The following is a 15,501-nucleotide window of genomic DNA, read 5'->3' on the forward strand; positions in this document are numbered from 1 at the left end:
AGTGAATTTAAGAAAAGGAATGGTAAACATGATAAGTTATCGGACAGCTGTGTTAAAGAGTCTTTTAAAAATCCTACTATTGTAACTTTAGTTTTGGATTCAGTTTCTGATTTTTCTGCCGTAGGACAGTATTAAATGTAATTCAATTCAATTTTCTTGTTTAGACTACTGGCTGATGGGTTCCTTAATTAGTTGATCAAATGGCAAACGGAAGGAAAATGAAGGGCAAAAAATGGTGAGACGGTGGAGTGATAAGCATAACACTAGCTCCTTAATTGGTAAACGGGGCACTGAATTTACATGATGTGGCATGTCAAATTAAAATTGAATTTGACTGTTGAAACGAGGGAGTAAGTGAGCAATTAGTATAAATAAATGAAGAAAGAGAAAGCAAAGGAACAGGGAGTTCGATTGCCCCCATTTCTTTCTTTCTTTTCGCACATCGGACTTCTGAAGCAACATGGGAAGCTCAGCCACTGCAAAACACGGTTCTCTAAACTGCAAACCTCTTGCTGCCTTTTTCTGAAAGGGGTAATTAAAGAAAATAATGCTTGTGGTGGTGTGGTTGATCATGATCCTCACTTAAATAATTCCTCACTCTCTCTCTCTCTCTCTCTATTTTAATTCCGAAGGACAAAACCATCCACATACTAAACAAAGCACCATTTTCCAGCAAATAGTGGGTGTATTCATGTACCCTCTCTCTCTCTCTCTTTTCTGTGCTTCAATGGCCTCATAGCATTTTTTTTTTTTTTCCCCTGGCTCCTCTTGTTCTTCTCCTTTACTCTCTCTCTCTCCTTGTAGCCTAAGGTTCGCATGTCTCTGCTGCGAGGAGCAGAGGGAGAGAGGAGCACCCTCGCCAAACGGCTCCTTTTTGTAAGAGTTGATGATGATTCTGTAACGTGCTCTTTTATTTCTCTCCACTGATTGTTGATTGATTCTTCTGGCTCTGAGATTCTGAGAGAGCATGTATCAAAGCTTCACCATCTTCTCTTCCCCTTTGAATCAAATTTATAGTCTCTAGACTCTTCTGTTTCTTCCGTGAGTGTGCCCGATTGTGTTATTAATCACTGAAGGGTAATCCGCCCAGCATGTAAAGTTTGTTGCTTTTTCCGGTGCATGTTCTTCTGGGGAACCATCTGTTTGGAATTATGATAGTTGAGATTCAGTTCCAGCCATCTCGATAGCCGAAACTAGGTCCAGTAGAAGATAACGTTCTAAATTCTACTGTTTGTATTTGTTCTCGAGGTTAATATTCACAACTTTTTCTTTTTTATTTTTATTTTTTGAATTTGATTATACAACATTTAATGTCTAATATCATGGGGAAACTCAATTTCCGTCCTCCTCAACTTCTAATTGTGTGGAATAGCACTGCTCAAACTCTGATGGGTTTGGTTTTCGTTTTTATTTTCATGTTCCAGTCTACCACATCAGTCAGTTGTATTCTCTAAGTGCAAGCTAGTATGATTGATGCTTATCCCTTGACTTCTTTTTTTTTTCCCCTTCCCCTATTTACAGGCACAAAGCTAGAAGGTGAAAAGGTTTGTTAAGTGGAAATAGTGCAATACAATAGCAGTACCTGTCCGAAGTACTGAATTACTGATAGCAGCGTTTTGGTGAGTTCCCACAGTCTCCCATCAAAGAAAATGAAGGTTCCTGAGAACAATGGCAAGGGTTCCAGTGATGAATTGCCTCAGGATGCAGATTATGACAACGTTCCGAGCCTTAGCGACGAGCTAGAAAACGTGGTCTTTGCCAGATTTCCAAGAGCAGAGTACTGGAAATTGTGCTGTCTAAGCAAGAGGTTCTTGAGTCTGATTAAAGGTGGTGAAATCTTCAAGATGAGGAAACGGATAGGATTCAAAGAGCCATCGGTGTTCATGCTGGCGAGTGGAGACACCAACTGGTGGACCTTTGACAAGAATTTCGAGTCCCGCAGGAAGCTCCCTGTCATTCCATCAGATTACAATTTCGAGTACGGAGACAAAGAGTCATTTTCTGCAGGGACCCATCTTTTCGTTTCTGGGAAGGAAATCGACGGAGCTGTTGTCTGGCGATACGAGTTAGCAGCAAACCAGTGGTTCAAGGGTCCTTTCATGATCACCCCAAGGTGTCTTTTTGCCTCGGCCACCTGTGGCAACTTTGCTTTCATAGCAGGCGGTCTTGAAACAGAGACCTGTAAGACAGTCCTGAATTCTGCAGAGAAATACAATGCAGAGACCAAGTCCTGGGAACGCCTCCCTAATATGATCCGAAGGAGGAAACTCTGCTCTGGTTGTTGCATGGACAACAGGTTCTATGTGATTGGAGGACTGGATGAGAAACACAAGGAGCTCAAGTGTGGAGAGTTCTTTGATCAGGAGACAAGAAAATGGACGCTGATTCCGAACATGCTGAAAGATATTCCTCTGTCGATTTCACAGTCTCCACCTCTTATTGCTGTTGCCAATAACGAGCTTTACTCGCTGGATGCTTGTTCCAATGTGCTCAAGGTGTACGAGAAGGAATGCAACTCGTGGAAGAAGCTGGGACCAGTTCCGGTGAGAGCTGATGCACAGAAAGGATGGGGCGTGGCGTTCAAGTCTCTGGGTAACGAGCTGCTTGTGATTGGTGCAACCTCTGTGTCTTCTTCCGAGCGAGCCCTGACTATATACACTTGCTGCCCTGATCCAGCTATGGAGGAACTTGAGTGGAGGAAGATCAAGTATGGCGGCGGCACCAAGCTTAACCCCTTTATTCGTAATTGTGCTGTCATGGTAGCTTGAAGTTTGATTTGTTATGTAATAAGCAGAGTCAGTCTCTCTTTCACAGGTTCATCCCGCGTCGTCTTTACATCAGAGCCTTCTGCTCCTTGCATCTCTCTAGGGAGGTGTCGCTTTCTGAAACTACCTGGACAAGAAAGACTCCGTGTTAAGGATCTTTTATTTTCTTTTGTTTTGTTTTGTTTTTGTTTTTTGTTTTGGTTGAAAACTTGAAATGTTAAGGATGCTTCCTTTTATCGTCGACTCTGCAAAACAGTGAAACTGACATAGTATCCATTGGTGGAATTTGGAGGAAAAAAACCTGTCAATGGTCTTAAAATTGCTATCTTCATATCTTTTGTTAGGGTGGTTCCCTCCCTGGACTTGAAGACAATGCTTAAAATGTTCAAATCACGAGCAATGCCGTACGCGAATATCTGGTTTGAACAAATTTATGCTTGAAATACTAGATTACTCAAAGACAGATTGAAAGATGTTGAGGTAGCATCTTTTTGGGCCAGTTCACCATTAGAGCAAGTTAAAGGACTCCATATGATGACTCGTCCAAGGCATTTTGATGAAAGAACCCTGACTGTGCGCGAATTTGAACTTGGCTGCTGTTAACCCCATATATATATATATATATATATATTACTCTGATATAATCTTTCCTCAAAATAAAGGAAAATACATACCCATACATGGCCACAAGTATATTAACACTAGATTCAAACAAAGGAAGTAATGCTGTCATTAAGATAACTAGTAGTTGACTTGATATATACAGAGACTAGCACTTTTGGACAAGGATGTTACTCCCACCTCTACTTATAAGGACCACTTGTGTGCTTGTTTAGTACAAGATACTGTCTTAAACATCAGTTTTTTCTATCTAATATCCATACCAAATTATAAAACTTTATAACTAATTGAACACACTCATTTAACTAAAAACTTCAAAGATTATTTTAAAATTCCACAAGAAATAACTAATTTTAATCAATTTCCTTAATTTACAAAAAAAAACTATTAATAATTAAGTGATTATTAATAAAAAAGACCAGAGGAATAGCCCTTTGTCGTGACTTATAAGGGTTTCAACTTTCAACAGTGACTCGATTTGCTAAAAGCGCTCAGCACCAGACAGACAGGAAGCAGTATCTGTCCAGAAACCAGGTCCTCCGAATTGATATATATATATATATATATTCTATGAAAGTTAACAACGTAACAAAATTGGATCATAGAGAGTTGCCAATTTGAAATTGTGGATGCCAGGTGTTGGAGTACAAGCCCCAATGAGCAGATAAAAACTAAAGGAAGCAAAAAACGCAATAATTCTGAAGCTACGGATCCCAACAATCTCAACAACGAACGCCAGAGTGCACAAGCCTACGAGCTCTTGGTCCTGGGAGCCAGCTGTGTCTCAGGCTGCGTCATGGATAAATCCATCAGTCAAACATATCAAGTTCAGCTATTTCAATTCCCAAAAACACCAAAAAATAAAATAAAATAAATAAACATCAGCCATAGCATATAACTCGACTCGATATACATAAACACAACTCAACAGCCAAATGGAAGTAAACAACCAAAAGCTCAGACCACGGAAAGCCACTACTTACTATCAACAAAATATGAATATAGCAAATATAGACTACCAAATTTCATACAAAGCAATAATCAGAGATTTACAACAATTTCATCAGCAAATTAACACTTAAAAACAAGGAGGCCACATTAAAAATTCAAGCACCGAGTCAATGAGATGATTCAGCTCAGCTCTACCCATACGAGTACACGCCACGCAATCAGCAAGATTGCTACTAAGTGAAGTGTGTCGTGTGTCATTGGCATATGGCCAAAAACAGACAGAAGAAGCTAAACCACGAGCACCTCTGTAAGTGTTTCCGTTCCGATGGCCAAGTGTCCATTCAGAAACTCAGTTTCAAGCATTTAAAAATTAAATGGCCTTCACATCATCTATGCGCCGAAATTAACCTCTTGGGGTCACGTTAAATTAATCGTGACCTTTACTTTATAACATCTATCTATCTAATCTAATTCTAATTCAAAATACAACTTCGAAGGAAATAAATGAATACCTCCTTTTTGACTGGCTCCTCCTTTTCAGACAAAATCAGCTCAATGTGGCAGGGTGATGACATGTATGCTGCACAAGGAACGGAAGAAAACATATCAAACAGTTAAACTAATGCGCTAGCCCCTACACACTCGTCGTCTACTTTCTTTTCCCCTTAAAAAGATAAATAAAAGCAAGAAAAGTAGAAAACTCACGGTTAATTCTCCCATGAGCACGGTAGGTACGGCGTCTCTGCTTCTGCGCTTGATTTACTTGAATGTGAGAAATGTGCAGTGCATCTACATCGAGACCTTTCACCTGCACGTTGGATCAGGTACTCAGTAACAGTTATAAAGAGAAAATATTTCAATATGCGATCTGTATGCCAAAATCCACCAAGGAATGTAACTTACTTCCGCATTACTTTCAGCATTTTTCAACAGATCAAGGATGAACTTGGCGGATTTGACAGGCCAGCGTCCTTGACCATTGGAATGACGGTTTTTGGCTTGAGCAGTGCGGCCTACTCCACCACAATACCGTCGAAAGGGAATTGCTTGTTTGTGAGCAATAACATCTTCCAGATACCTTTTAGCCTTTCCCAAGGGTAACTTCCTGATTGCGAAGGCTGTTTCCCTTGTATTCTACACATGATATTTCGGGTCAGAGCATTACAAGGCTTGCCCAGATCAAAAGCGCATACTCAGTCATAGCATCCATGATTCCCTTGAAATAAAGGGAATGCTTACTTCCGTACAGAACAGAAAGGCTTTAATGACACCTAGATGATAAAGTGAAAACTCACAGCCACAAATGTATGGATGCATCCCAGAATTCAGCACACATTTTTCACTTTAGTTGCAAACGCCAGAAATTTTACATTTTTAGCTTTATTCTGCCTACGGTTTGCTAACAACATAGCAGGGGACTTGACAATGCCAGAAATATGTCTATCATATAACATGACTTGGCATCATGAATCAACATTTTCTGTTTTCCATGAGCAATAAAAAGATTTCATAATTTACTGTCATTTTATCTTCCCTACTTAAAGGAGAGGTTTATGGTGCATCGATGCATTCTAAAGAGACCTACTTGGATCACAACTAAAGCCTACATCAGACTTTTTTTTTTTTTTTTGCTTGCTATCGTCCAATGTAAAGATGAAAACGTGAAGAAATAAAATTGATCAGACATTTTTTTTTGTAGCAAAATGAATTAAGGAAACCAATTTGCATCAGATGTAACAAAGCCTCAGCAAGCGTTGCCATGTTTATCATCTTTCAAAATTGAAAATAAATCAGATGGGGGAAGATCATGAAGAATGTGGCATCGTAAGCCAATAAGACGGGCATATGAAGCTAGCACGGATTGAACGTTATTAATTTTAATTAACGATAGAAAAGATGAAGAATTAAGTTGTTAGATGCATTGATTTTGTATGTCCAGTATGTCCATACATGACATTATCTCGTTTGAATCGAAACATACCTTAAAATGAACTCTGAGATCTGAACCCCGGGCTTTGCATGCTGGGACAATGGCACAATGCGATCAGAATCAACAATTGCCACAAATTATGTTTAATTCAAGTGCAGTCCCGGATCATCAAATCCGGGTGTGCAACATAAACCTCAAAGTGCGCCCTTTTCGTTATCCTTATAATAAGCACACGATAATAGCCAAAGAAAATCAAGCAACAATGACCAAAAAAGTTAGCATAGAAAAAATGTAAAACACTCACACTTGGTGGGGTTGTCTGGCTCTCTCGATTATTTCACCTGGAACACACAATTGAATCAAGCGAATGACATCTGCAGACAAATCCAAAAGGAGAAGATGCAAGGAAAGAGGGATAAGGGTGCCAGATGAAGGTACCATGTTCACGGCGGGGCGGAGAGTTTGCCGTTTTGAACACGATCAGTACTCCGGAGGCAATAGGGGTTTAACAAGAACGCGCCGCGCGGTCAACCATGGGCTGCCCGGCTAGGGTTTAAGTGTGGCTTGGCGGAGGCTAACTAGACTGGGCTTTTCTCATTTCCCGCCCTACGTAATTTCCAAGCCCTGGCCCAAATTAACATTGTTTTATAGCTTAAATTATTTAATATTTAAATTTTATATTAATATTAGTTTATTATATTTGAAAATTTTAAAATTTATCTATGTCTTTTCTTTTTTTTTCAATAAAATCTATCTGTATCTATATCTATCTGTTAAACAAGCATGTTACGAGTTTTGTGAACAACTGGTCTCTGGCTTGCTTTGGTTTTTAAATTGTTTTTGAGTAAAAGAAATGGGCCCAAAGCCATGAATGGTGCTTGTTCTTCTGCTGCTACTTTTTTAATGTGGTTTCAGTTACCCTTTCTTTTTCCACTTGTCAAAAACTGTGGCTTTTTATTTATTTATTTGTACGTTCTATTTTTCAACATTCAAAATTTATTCTATATTCTATTAGTCTAATAGTAAGAATCCCTAAATAAGATTACCCGCTATGTACAATAATTGTATCTGGAATAAAATTACTTCTAATATAAAAATATTTATAGGCCATTAAAAAATAATAAATTAATAGTAATACAAGCTTTTTCTCACTATCTTCACAATGCAATTAATATAATATGGAATCACATTTAAGTTTTAAAATATTTATTTATTGATAATTAGGATTTGATAATTTTTTAAAAAAATTAAGTTGTGATTATTAATTTAAATAACGACAACAAATACTCAATTATAAATTGAGCATTATATTTGAAATATATATATATATATATATATATCATCCATGACTAAAATTTTTGAATTTACCATTATTTAAGTTAATGTTTATAATTTATTTTTGAAAAATTGTATTAGAAACCTTTTTCTTTTCAGTTATAAACTTGACAGCGTTTGATTAAATGAATGATCATGATTTTTCACACAATAAATGAAACCATGTGTTTTTCTTAGCCGTTATGATAATGTATTGTAACATTTGACACCAACTACTTATAATTTTTTTCTTCATTTCATGTGTTTCCTTCATTTAAAAATATAATTTATTTTTTCAGGGGATAAATATTATAAAATATAAAATGTTAAATATTTTAATATTTTAAGGTGTTTGTATATTTTTTTTAAAAGTCCCTAATGAATAAAGTACTTTATATTTATTTTAGAATGAAACACCTTATATAAATATAAAAAGATTACATTAGTTTAAAAACAAGTAATATTTTATTAGGGGTGATATTAGTTAAAAATACATTATATTTTTTAACTGATGGAGTATGTATTATACATTTATATTACCTTATGTTCATATTGATATCTATAATCTATAAATTAAAATCAAAGGCATGTATAATCACTTGATTTATTTGACCCCTTACATATCTCTAATTCAGAAACTTTTAGAAAAAGAAATTAGAGAGAATTTTAATAAAGGACCCTTGATTGAATTTATTTACATTTAAAGCTCTTAAATTTTTAAAATTTTATTGTAGTTTAGGGGTACTTATTTGATATTAAATTTCTAAGAGACACGATAAAATTGCCCCTCTTTTAAATTAATATAAAAAATTTCCTACTTCATTTGTTAATTGCCCTAGTTTCCTTTTCATTTACTCATATAATGGTGTTAATTACTCTACTTAATTTATTTTTATTTTAGGTGTTTCAATTATTTTAAAATAATTTATTGATTCTTATAACGTATGTTGTTTATTTACTTACGAACTACTATAAATTGCTCTAATTCATTTGTTAATTGTCTTATTTCACTTATTCATTTACTTTTAAAATGTTATCACATAGCTTGTTTTTATTTTAGGTGTTTAAATTATCTTAAGATAATTTATTAATTTTTATACTATATGTTATTTATTTACTTATGAATCATTGTTAATTGCCCTACTTTATTTGTTCATTGTCAGACTTTCATTTGATTTTCATTCCAGAAAAATACACAAGTGAAATAGGGCAATTAATAAGATTTGAGAAGTAAATGATTAGGTGAAATAGGACAATTAAGAAGTGAAGTAGAGCAGTCCTGATATTAATTTAAATGAAGGATAATTTTTTTATTTTTTTCAAAAATTTAATATCAAATTAGCACCCTTAAATTGCAGTGAAATTTCAAAAAAATTAAAGGTTTTGAATGTAGTCAAGTATGGTATTATGCTTTTATTTTTAAATTAAAATTCTTTAAAATTAAAATATATGAATTTCTATAAAATTTTCAACTTTTAATATTTTTATTGTTAATTATTTGTTGTAAAATATAAAATTTTGTTTAAAGAAAAATTTTGCAAAAATTATTTATATTACTTTTAGAGGATTTAAATGAGAAAATGACAGTTTTTGAATATCAATTTACTATCAATGAAGTCCCTAGGGATCTCTTTGTCAATAACATTTTTTGAAAAAAAAATATTTTACTCTTATTGAAAATAACAAGATTCAATTACAACTTTTATTTAAAAAATTATAATTTTTACTTTGTAAATCATAAAAATTAAATAAGAAATTACAACTTGTCAAGTACAATTTTCGTTAGTGAAAAACAATATCCAACTATAACTTTTATTTAAGGAATAATAACTTTTGTTCTGTAAATAGTAATAATTAACAAAAATTATAATTTATCAAATATAATTTTTATTATTGAAAAATAAGTTTTCAAAATAACAAGTTTTATTCAAAATTTTTATTTAAAGAATTATAACTTTTTTTTAAAAAATTTGTAAGAATTGAATAAGAAATTACAATTTATCAATAAAGATAAGATAATTTTTTTTTCTAAAAAAGCTATTGACAAAGAGGCTTTTAGGAATGTTATTGGTATTACAATATTTTGAAAGATTAAATTATTATTTATATAATTTAAAAAAAATTTATTATCATTTTTTCAATTTAAATTGTTAATTTTTTATCAGTATACTGTCTACGAGACGAAGACAATAAGGATGATCTGACTCCAACGACCGAAGTCAGCATTGACAGAAAGGTAACTTCAACATCCAAGCCTTTTTTTGCCCATGGCTTAAAAGAAAATACAAAATTGAAAAAAAAAGACAAATAAAGAAGGGGAAATGGCATTAAGGGCCTTAAAAACAAACTTTATTGTAATTTTGGCCTAAATGAATCTGATATTTTTCTGCAGGCCTTAAGGCGCTTACTGCTAATTTTTTTGAGACTAAAAGTACGATTTTTCCTTTTGTTTGATTTGAATTCAGAACCTGCGTGAACTTTCAAAACAATGAAATAGACCATGCACGATATAACATTTACTATGCACGAGACAATGTCCACACATTTCAATAGAAAGTCCATGCATTTCAAGTATTTCACTAGCCTTAGCTTTAGCAAAAATGACTAGGCAGACCATGCACGACACAATATTTACTATGTATAATATGATGTCCACGTGTGGTGAACAAAAAATTCATACATTTTCAATATTTCACTAGCTTAGACTATAACAAAATGACGTTAGGTAGACCATGCATGACACAATATCTACTATGTACAAGATGATATCCACGCATGCTCAACAGAAAGTCTATGCATTTTCAATATTAAAAAGGACAATTACATCATATATGAATAATTTCATGTTGGTAATAGCCTAGGTACCAAAACAAATACCCATATAAAATTTGATACAATATTTCAAGTCTGATATATACAAAAAGTTAGCCCTATATTTAAAATATCTAATAGTTGTTTTTACATATACAAACAAAAAATATTTGTGATTCCCATTTACTTAAAAAATATTATTTAAAAATACTTTCATATACATAATTATAGTTGCTTGTGTACACCAAAGAAGTATAATGTAACCACTTCTCATGCTGAGTTAGGATTCTTGCATGTTTTACGACTGTGTCCAGCCTTCTCACATCTTAAACAATGATAAATCTTCCTATCTTAGAAGACTCTATCTTTCTTGTTCGTAGCCGCCCGGGAGGACGACTAGTTAAAGACAGTTGCAAGAAAAAAAAGTTGTGATATATTTTCACCTGAAAGTCCATATGATTTCAATTTATCATTATGTTAAGCTTAACAAAATACTGAAGTTACGCAAATAATGCATGATACAATGTTCATTATGCATAATATAATGTTTATTTATTTTCAACTAAAAATCCATAAGATTTTACTCTATCAATAAGCTGGTCTTGGCAAAATGCACAAGTAAGTAAACAATACACAACACAATATTCACTATGCATAACATAAGGTTCATATATTTTCAACTAAAAGTCTATATGATTCTACTCTATCAGTAGGCTTAACTTAACAAAATGCACAAATAGGCAAACAATGCATAACAATATTTACTATGCACAATATAAGGTTCATTTATTCTTAACTAAAAGTTCATAAGATTCTACTACTTTATCAGTAGGCTAGACTTGACAAAATACAGATGTAAGCAAATAATGTACAACATAATATCCTCGATGCACAATTGAAGGTTCATATATTCTTAACTGAAAGTCTATATATGTCTAGTTTATCAGTTGGCTAGGCTTAATAAAAAGTTTCTCAAGTTAATGAAAAACAAAAGGTCTGTATATAACATAAAAGTATCCATTTGTTAACAACACAATGTCCATATATTTATAATACAGGGTTTGTTGATATGATACACATAAATATCTGCACAAGTTAATTGTAAAGTTTGCACAACGTAAATTCCATAAATAACAACATAAATTTCATAAACAACATCTACACCAGAACATTTATATCAATTGTAAGAAAATATGTATCAGAAATAATAAAAAGTCTATAAATAACAACTTATTTTCATTAAACGAATGTAAATGCGTACATTATGATTAGATAAAATTGATATGGCAGATGCAGTAGTTGATCCATTCTTTCTACACTATGGTGAATTGTTTCAAGAAGTTGGTTGGCGTGAGAGGAATGTAATCGGACGAACACCTGATCATCTTCTCCATATCCATCTGGATAAAAGTGAATCACCCACTCATACCTGTTGAATGAAAAAGCTTCAAATGAGAGAGAGAAAGAAGAAGGAGGAAGAAGAAGAAAGGAAATAGAGAAACATGATGGGGAGGAAAATGAATTTGATTATTGTATCAGTATTAAAGGAAGAAGAGAGAGAAGGATGAGAGAGGAAGAATAGAGGAAGAGAGAGAATGACGAACAAAGGAAGAAGAAGCTGGTTATGGAAGGGACAAATTAATCATTTCACCAAAAAACATAATTGCAAATGAGGCTTTTAGGCTTTCAAAATAATTTCAAAATTTATTAGACCTTATTTATAAAATTCTTGCTTTTTAAGGCCTATAATGCTCTCAAAATAATTTTAAAATCTATTAGGCCTTATTTATAAAAGTTTTGCTTTTTAGAGCTTTTAATGTCATTTCCCTAATAAAGAAAAGAAAAACACTGAAAAAAAATTCGTACATTAAAACGACACCGTTGAGAGAAGCCTCTGAATTGAACACTGGCCGACTTTAATCTACAATTCGGCCATTCCATAACCCTAGGCACCGCCACCATCGACCTCCCGGAAGGCCGACTCAGTTTCGGAGCTTCGACACACGGCCACTGCCTCGCCCTTTCTTTTGTTAGTTCTCATACATTGGAGCCTTCTGCTCATTCTATCGAATCTGGAACCCACAAGTGTATAGAGCAACCGAAGTATTGGGTTTTCCTCTTCCTGGCTAGTGCCCCCAAGGGTTGGCTGGCGCAAATAGACTAACCGTAGTGGTCGTTCTTGGATCTTCTGGGGCCAGATCGCCGGGACCTTTGTCCACGACTTTCTGTAAAGGTAAAATCCTAATTGATTCAGATTTAGTCATTTTGGATTTTTGGCAGGCAAATGCCAATTTCGTGATTGTGGAGGTTATGATCCAGGTGCTTGAATCTGTTGCGCATGCCATTGCTTTACCAGTTAATATCTATAGGTAAAGTTACAATCTTTTTAAGGGGTCCTGGAGCTTTTTGGCACCTGGTTGTCTTGTTGATTAGAGTAAGATAGCGATGTCTGTGAACAGTAATAACCCTCCTAAGAGCCTTGGGGCCTCCTCATCATCATTTGGCAATGCGGGAATAGGATCCTCTTCTATTCCTGGAACCCCTGGGTTTTCGCAATCGCAGGCCCAAGCTCAGCTCGCGCCTGGTTTTCAAGGCCAGTTTCAGCTGTCCCAAGCTCATGCTAATGCTATTGCCCAAGCTCAGTCTAAGTCTCAAGCTCATGCTCAAGCAGCGCATGCTCAGCTCCAGGCTCACTTGCAAGCTCAAGGTTTGTCTCTTAATCCGAGCCAGTCAGGTGCATTTGGGAATTTAGGGGTGTCACCCCCCACCTTTTCAACACCTGGAAATTCAAGTGCAAAGCGTCTCCCTCTAAAACCCCCAATTCGCCCAATTGGATTTTCCCCGACTAACACTGCCTCGCCTTTAAGACCCATGGAACTTACACCTGCTGCTCGAAGAAAGAAGCAGAAGCTGCCTGAGAAGCAGCTTCAAGATAAAGTGGCCGCTATCTTGCCGGAGTCTGCTCTTTACACCCAGCTTCTTGAGTTTGAATCTCGGGTTGATGCTGCACTTTCTAGGAAGAAGGTTGACATCCAAGAAGCCCTCAAAACCCCACCCTGTATTCAGAAAACTCTTCGCATCTATGTATTTAACACTTTTGCTAATCAAGCAGGTCCAATTCCCAAGAAGCCAAATGCTGAGCCTCCTACGTGGACTCTTAAGATTGTAGGGAGAATACTGGAGGATGGTGTAGATCCTGATCAGCCAGGAGTAGTTCAGAGGTCTAACCCCAATTATCCCAAATTCTCATCTTTCTTTAAAAGAGTAACCATTTCTTTGGATCAGAGGCTCTATCCTGATAGTCACATAATTATGTGGGAGAATGCTAGGTCTCCTGCTCCTCATGAGGGTTTTGAAGTGAAGAGAAAAGGGAACAAGGAATTTACGGTGAATATACGGTTGGAAATGAATTATGTACCTGAAAAATTTAAGCTTTCTCCAGCATTGGTAGAAGTTCTTGGTATTGAGGTTGATACCCGCCCGAGAATTGTTGCTGCAATCTGGCATTATGTGAAGGCCAGGAAATTACAGAACCCAAATGACCCTTCTTTCTTTTTCTGTGACCCAGCTCTTCAGAAAGTATTTGGGGAAGAAAAGATGAAGTTTACCATGGTTTCACAGAGGATATCACAGCATTTATTCTCTCCACAGCCTATACTTTTAGAGCACAGGATCAAGCTCTCTGGAAATTGTCCTGCGGGAAGTGCTTGTTATGATGTGATGGTTGATGTTCCTTTCCCCATTCAAAGGGAGTTGTCTGCATTATTGGCCAATGTGGAGAAGAACAAAGAGATTGAAGCCTGTGATGAATCAATATGTGCAATCATAAGAAAAATCCATGAGCACCGTAAGAGACGGGCATTCTTTTTGGGGTTTAGCCAATCTCCTGTGGAATTCATAAATGCCTTGATTGAATCTCAAAGCAGGGATCTAAAACTTGTGGCCGGGGAACCCAGTCGCAATGCAGAAAAAGAGCGTCGTTCAGATTTCTTCAACCAACCATGGTAAGCTTAGCAGCTATCTCCTATGTAACTTTGTCCTTTATGATTTTTAATTTTATTATGTTTCTAACCTTTGATTACACTACTCTGCATGCTCTTCCATTGATTGCCTTGTGTTGGGGTGATCTTCTGTATGACTGGGGCTGCATTTTAGTTGTGGATGTATTGTATAAACATCCAACACCATGGTTTTTTTTTTTTCTCTTTTGGGTTTTTTCCAACTCATGACTCGGTATGCATGATGATATATTTTAGTTCTTGGGCTAGGTTAAATTGAGCTTCACTGCCTCAGTATCATAAAATGGTGAACTTCAATTCTGTTTGAATTCATAATGCATTGCCGCTTAGTGGTTGAATGGTGTCTTTGTTTGGCAACTTGAACAGGGTTGAAGATGCTGTTATTCGCTATTTGAATCGCAAACCAGCTGCAGGAAGTGAAGCTCCTGGTAGCACATGACTCCAGGTGTAGTAAGTGGTCCATGAGCCTCGTTGTCTGTATCAATTCTCCCTTTTGTGGGGTAGCCTGTGTACCTTTCTGTATCCATGTTTACGAAGAATGCTGCTCCACTATAATGCAAAACATGTTTTGTAATTGATTTAAGCACTTGTATAGTCGACAGACTTGTGCTGATAATTGTTTAGTAGGCGACAAGTAGTACAACAGTCTCACATGTCTCTCCTTTGTGGCTCACGATGGTGTTCATTTGTGGCTAAGTTCACGCTGGATTCAACGACAATTTATAAGGGGCCGGATGATGGATGGGTGTACAGTGTCTTGAATTTTGTAATTCACTGCTTTGTTTAGCGGAGGGAAAAAATACACTGCACGCGATGATGTGACGAAATTTATTTTTCCTTTGTCTCAAGTCTCAACGGCTCAACCATGGACCTGTCAGAGTCAGATTACCAAGGTATCGAATGCGCTAGATTGCTGATAGAAAAACTCAAAAACAGGTAGTGTAGTCTTACACCCCAAAGGCAGAGGATAATGAAGTCTTGACGGCGGACGGTTAGGACGATCACTATTTGAATATACTCAAATTGCGCCTTGCGAAGATCATTGTACGTGAAATACTAGGCGTGGAAACAATAATTTGACCATAGTTTA

At 35.6% G+C, this 15,501-nt stretch overlaps 2 protein-coding genes and 1 pseudogene across 4 annotated transcripts; 2 read left to right on the forward strand and 1 right to left on the reverse strand.

Moving 5' to 3' along the window:
* Positions 1 to 405: 405 nt before the first annotated feature.
* On the forward strand, positions 406 to 3,090 carry LOC129306101 (F-box/kelch-repeat protein At3g27150-like). Of its 3 annotated transcripts, none has more exons than XM_054946460.1 (2): positions 406 to 531; positions 1,522 to 3,090. In XM_054946460.1, the coding sequence occupies exon 2, from the start codon at positions 1,650 to 1,652 to the stop codon at positions 2,766 to 2,768; it is 1,119 nt and encodes a 372-aa protein (XP_054802435.1). In that variant the 5' UTR covers positions 406 to 531; positions 1,522 to 1,649; the 3' UTR covers positions 2,769 to 3,090. The 3 variants fall into 3 exon arrangements, with proteins under 3 accessions (XP_054802435.1, XP_054802434.1, XP_054802436.1); XM_054946459.1 differs by lacking the exon at positions 406 to 531 and adding an exon at positions 700 to 1,248; XM_054946461.1 differs by lacking the exon at positions 406 to 531 and adding an exon at positions 700 to 876.
* Positions 3,091 to 3,930: 840 nt separating this feature from the next.
* On the reverse strand, positions 3,931 to 10,847 carry LOC129305557 (60S ribosomal protein L17-2-like; annotated as a pseudogene).
* Positions 10,848 to 12,342: 1,495 nt separating this feature from the next.
* LOC129306076 (SWI/SNF complex component SNF12 homolog) lies at positions 12,343 to 15,247 on the forward strand. The gene is made up of 3 exons (XM_054946416.1): positions 12,343 to 12,625; positions 12,712 to 14,396; positions 14,778 to 15,247. The coding sequence occupies exons 2-3, from the start codon at positions 12,838 to 12,840 to the stop codon at positions 14,848 to 14,850; spliced, it is 1,632 nt and encodes a 543-aa protein (XP_054802391.1). The 5' UTR covers positions 12,343 to 12,625; positions 12,712 to 12,837; the 3' UTR covers positions 14,851 to 15,247.
* Positions 15,248 to 15,501: the final 254 nt, after the last annotated feature.

Source organism: Prosopis cineraria, unplaced genomic scaffold (genome assembly GCF_029017545.1).
Source record: "Prosopis cineraria cultivar Desert tree isolate PC_DT_omini unplaced genomic scaffold, ASM2901754v1 PC3, whole genome shotgun sequence".
NCBI classification, from domain to species: Eukaryota; Viridiplantae; Streptophyta; class Magnoliopsida; order Fabales; family Fabaceae; genus Prosopis; species Prosopis cineraria.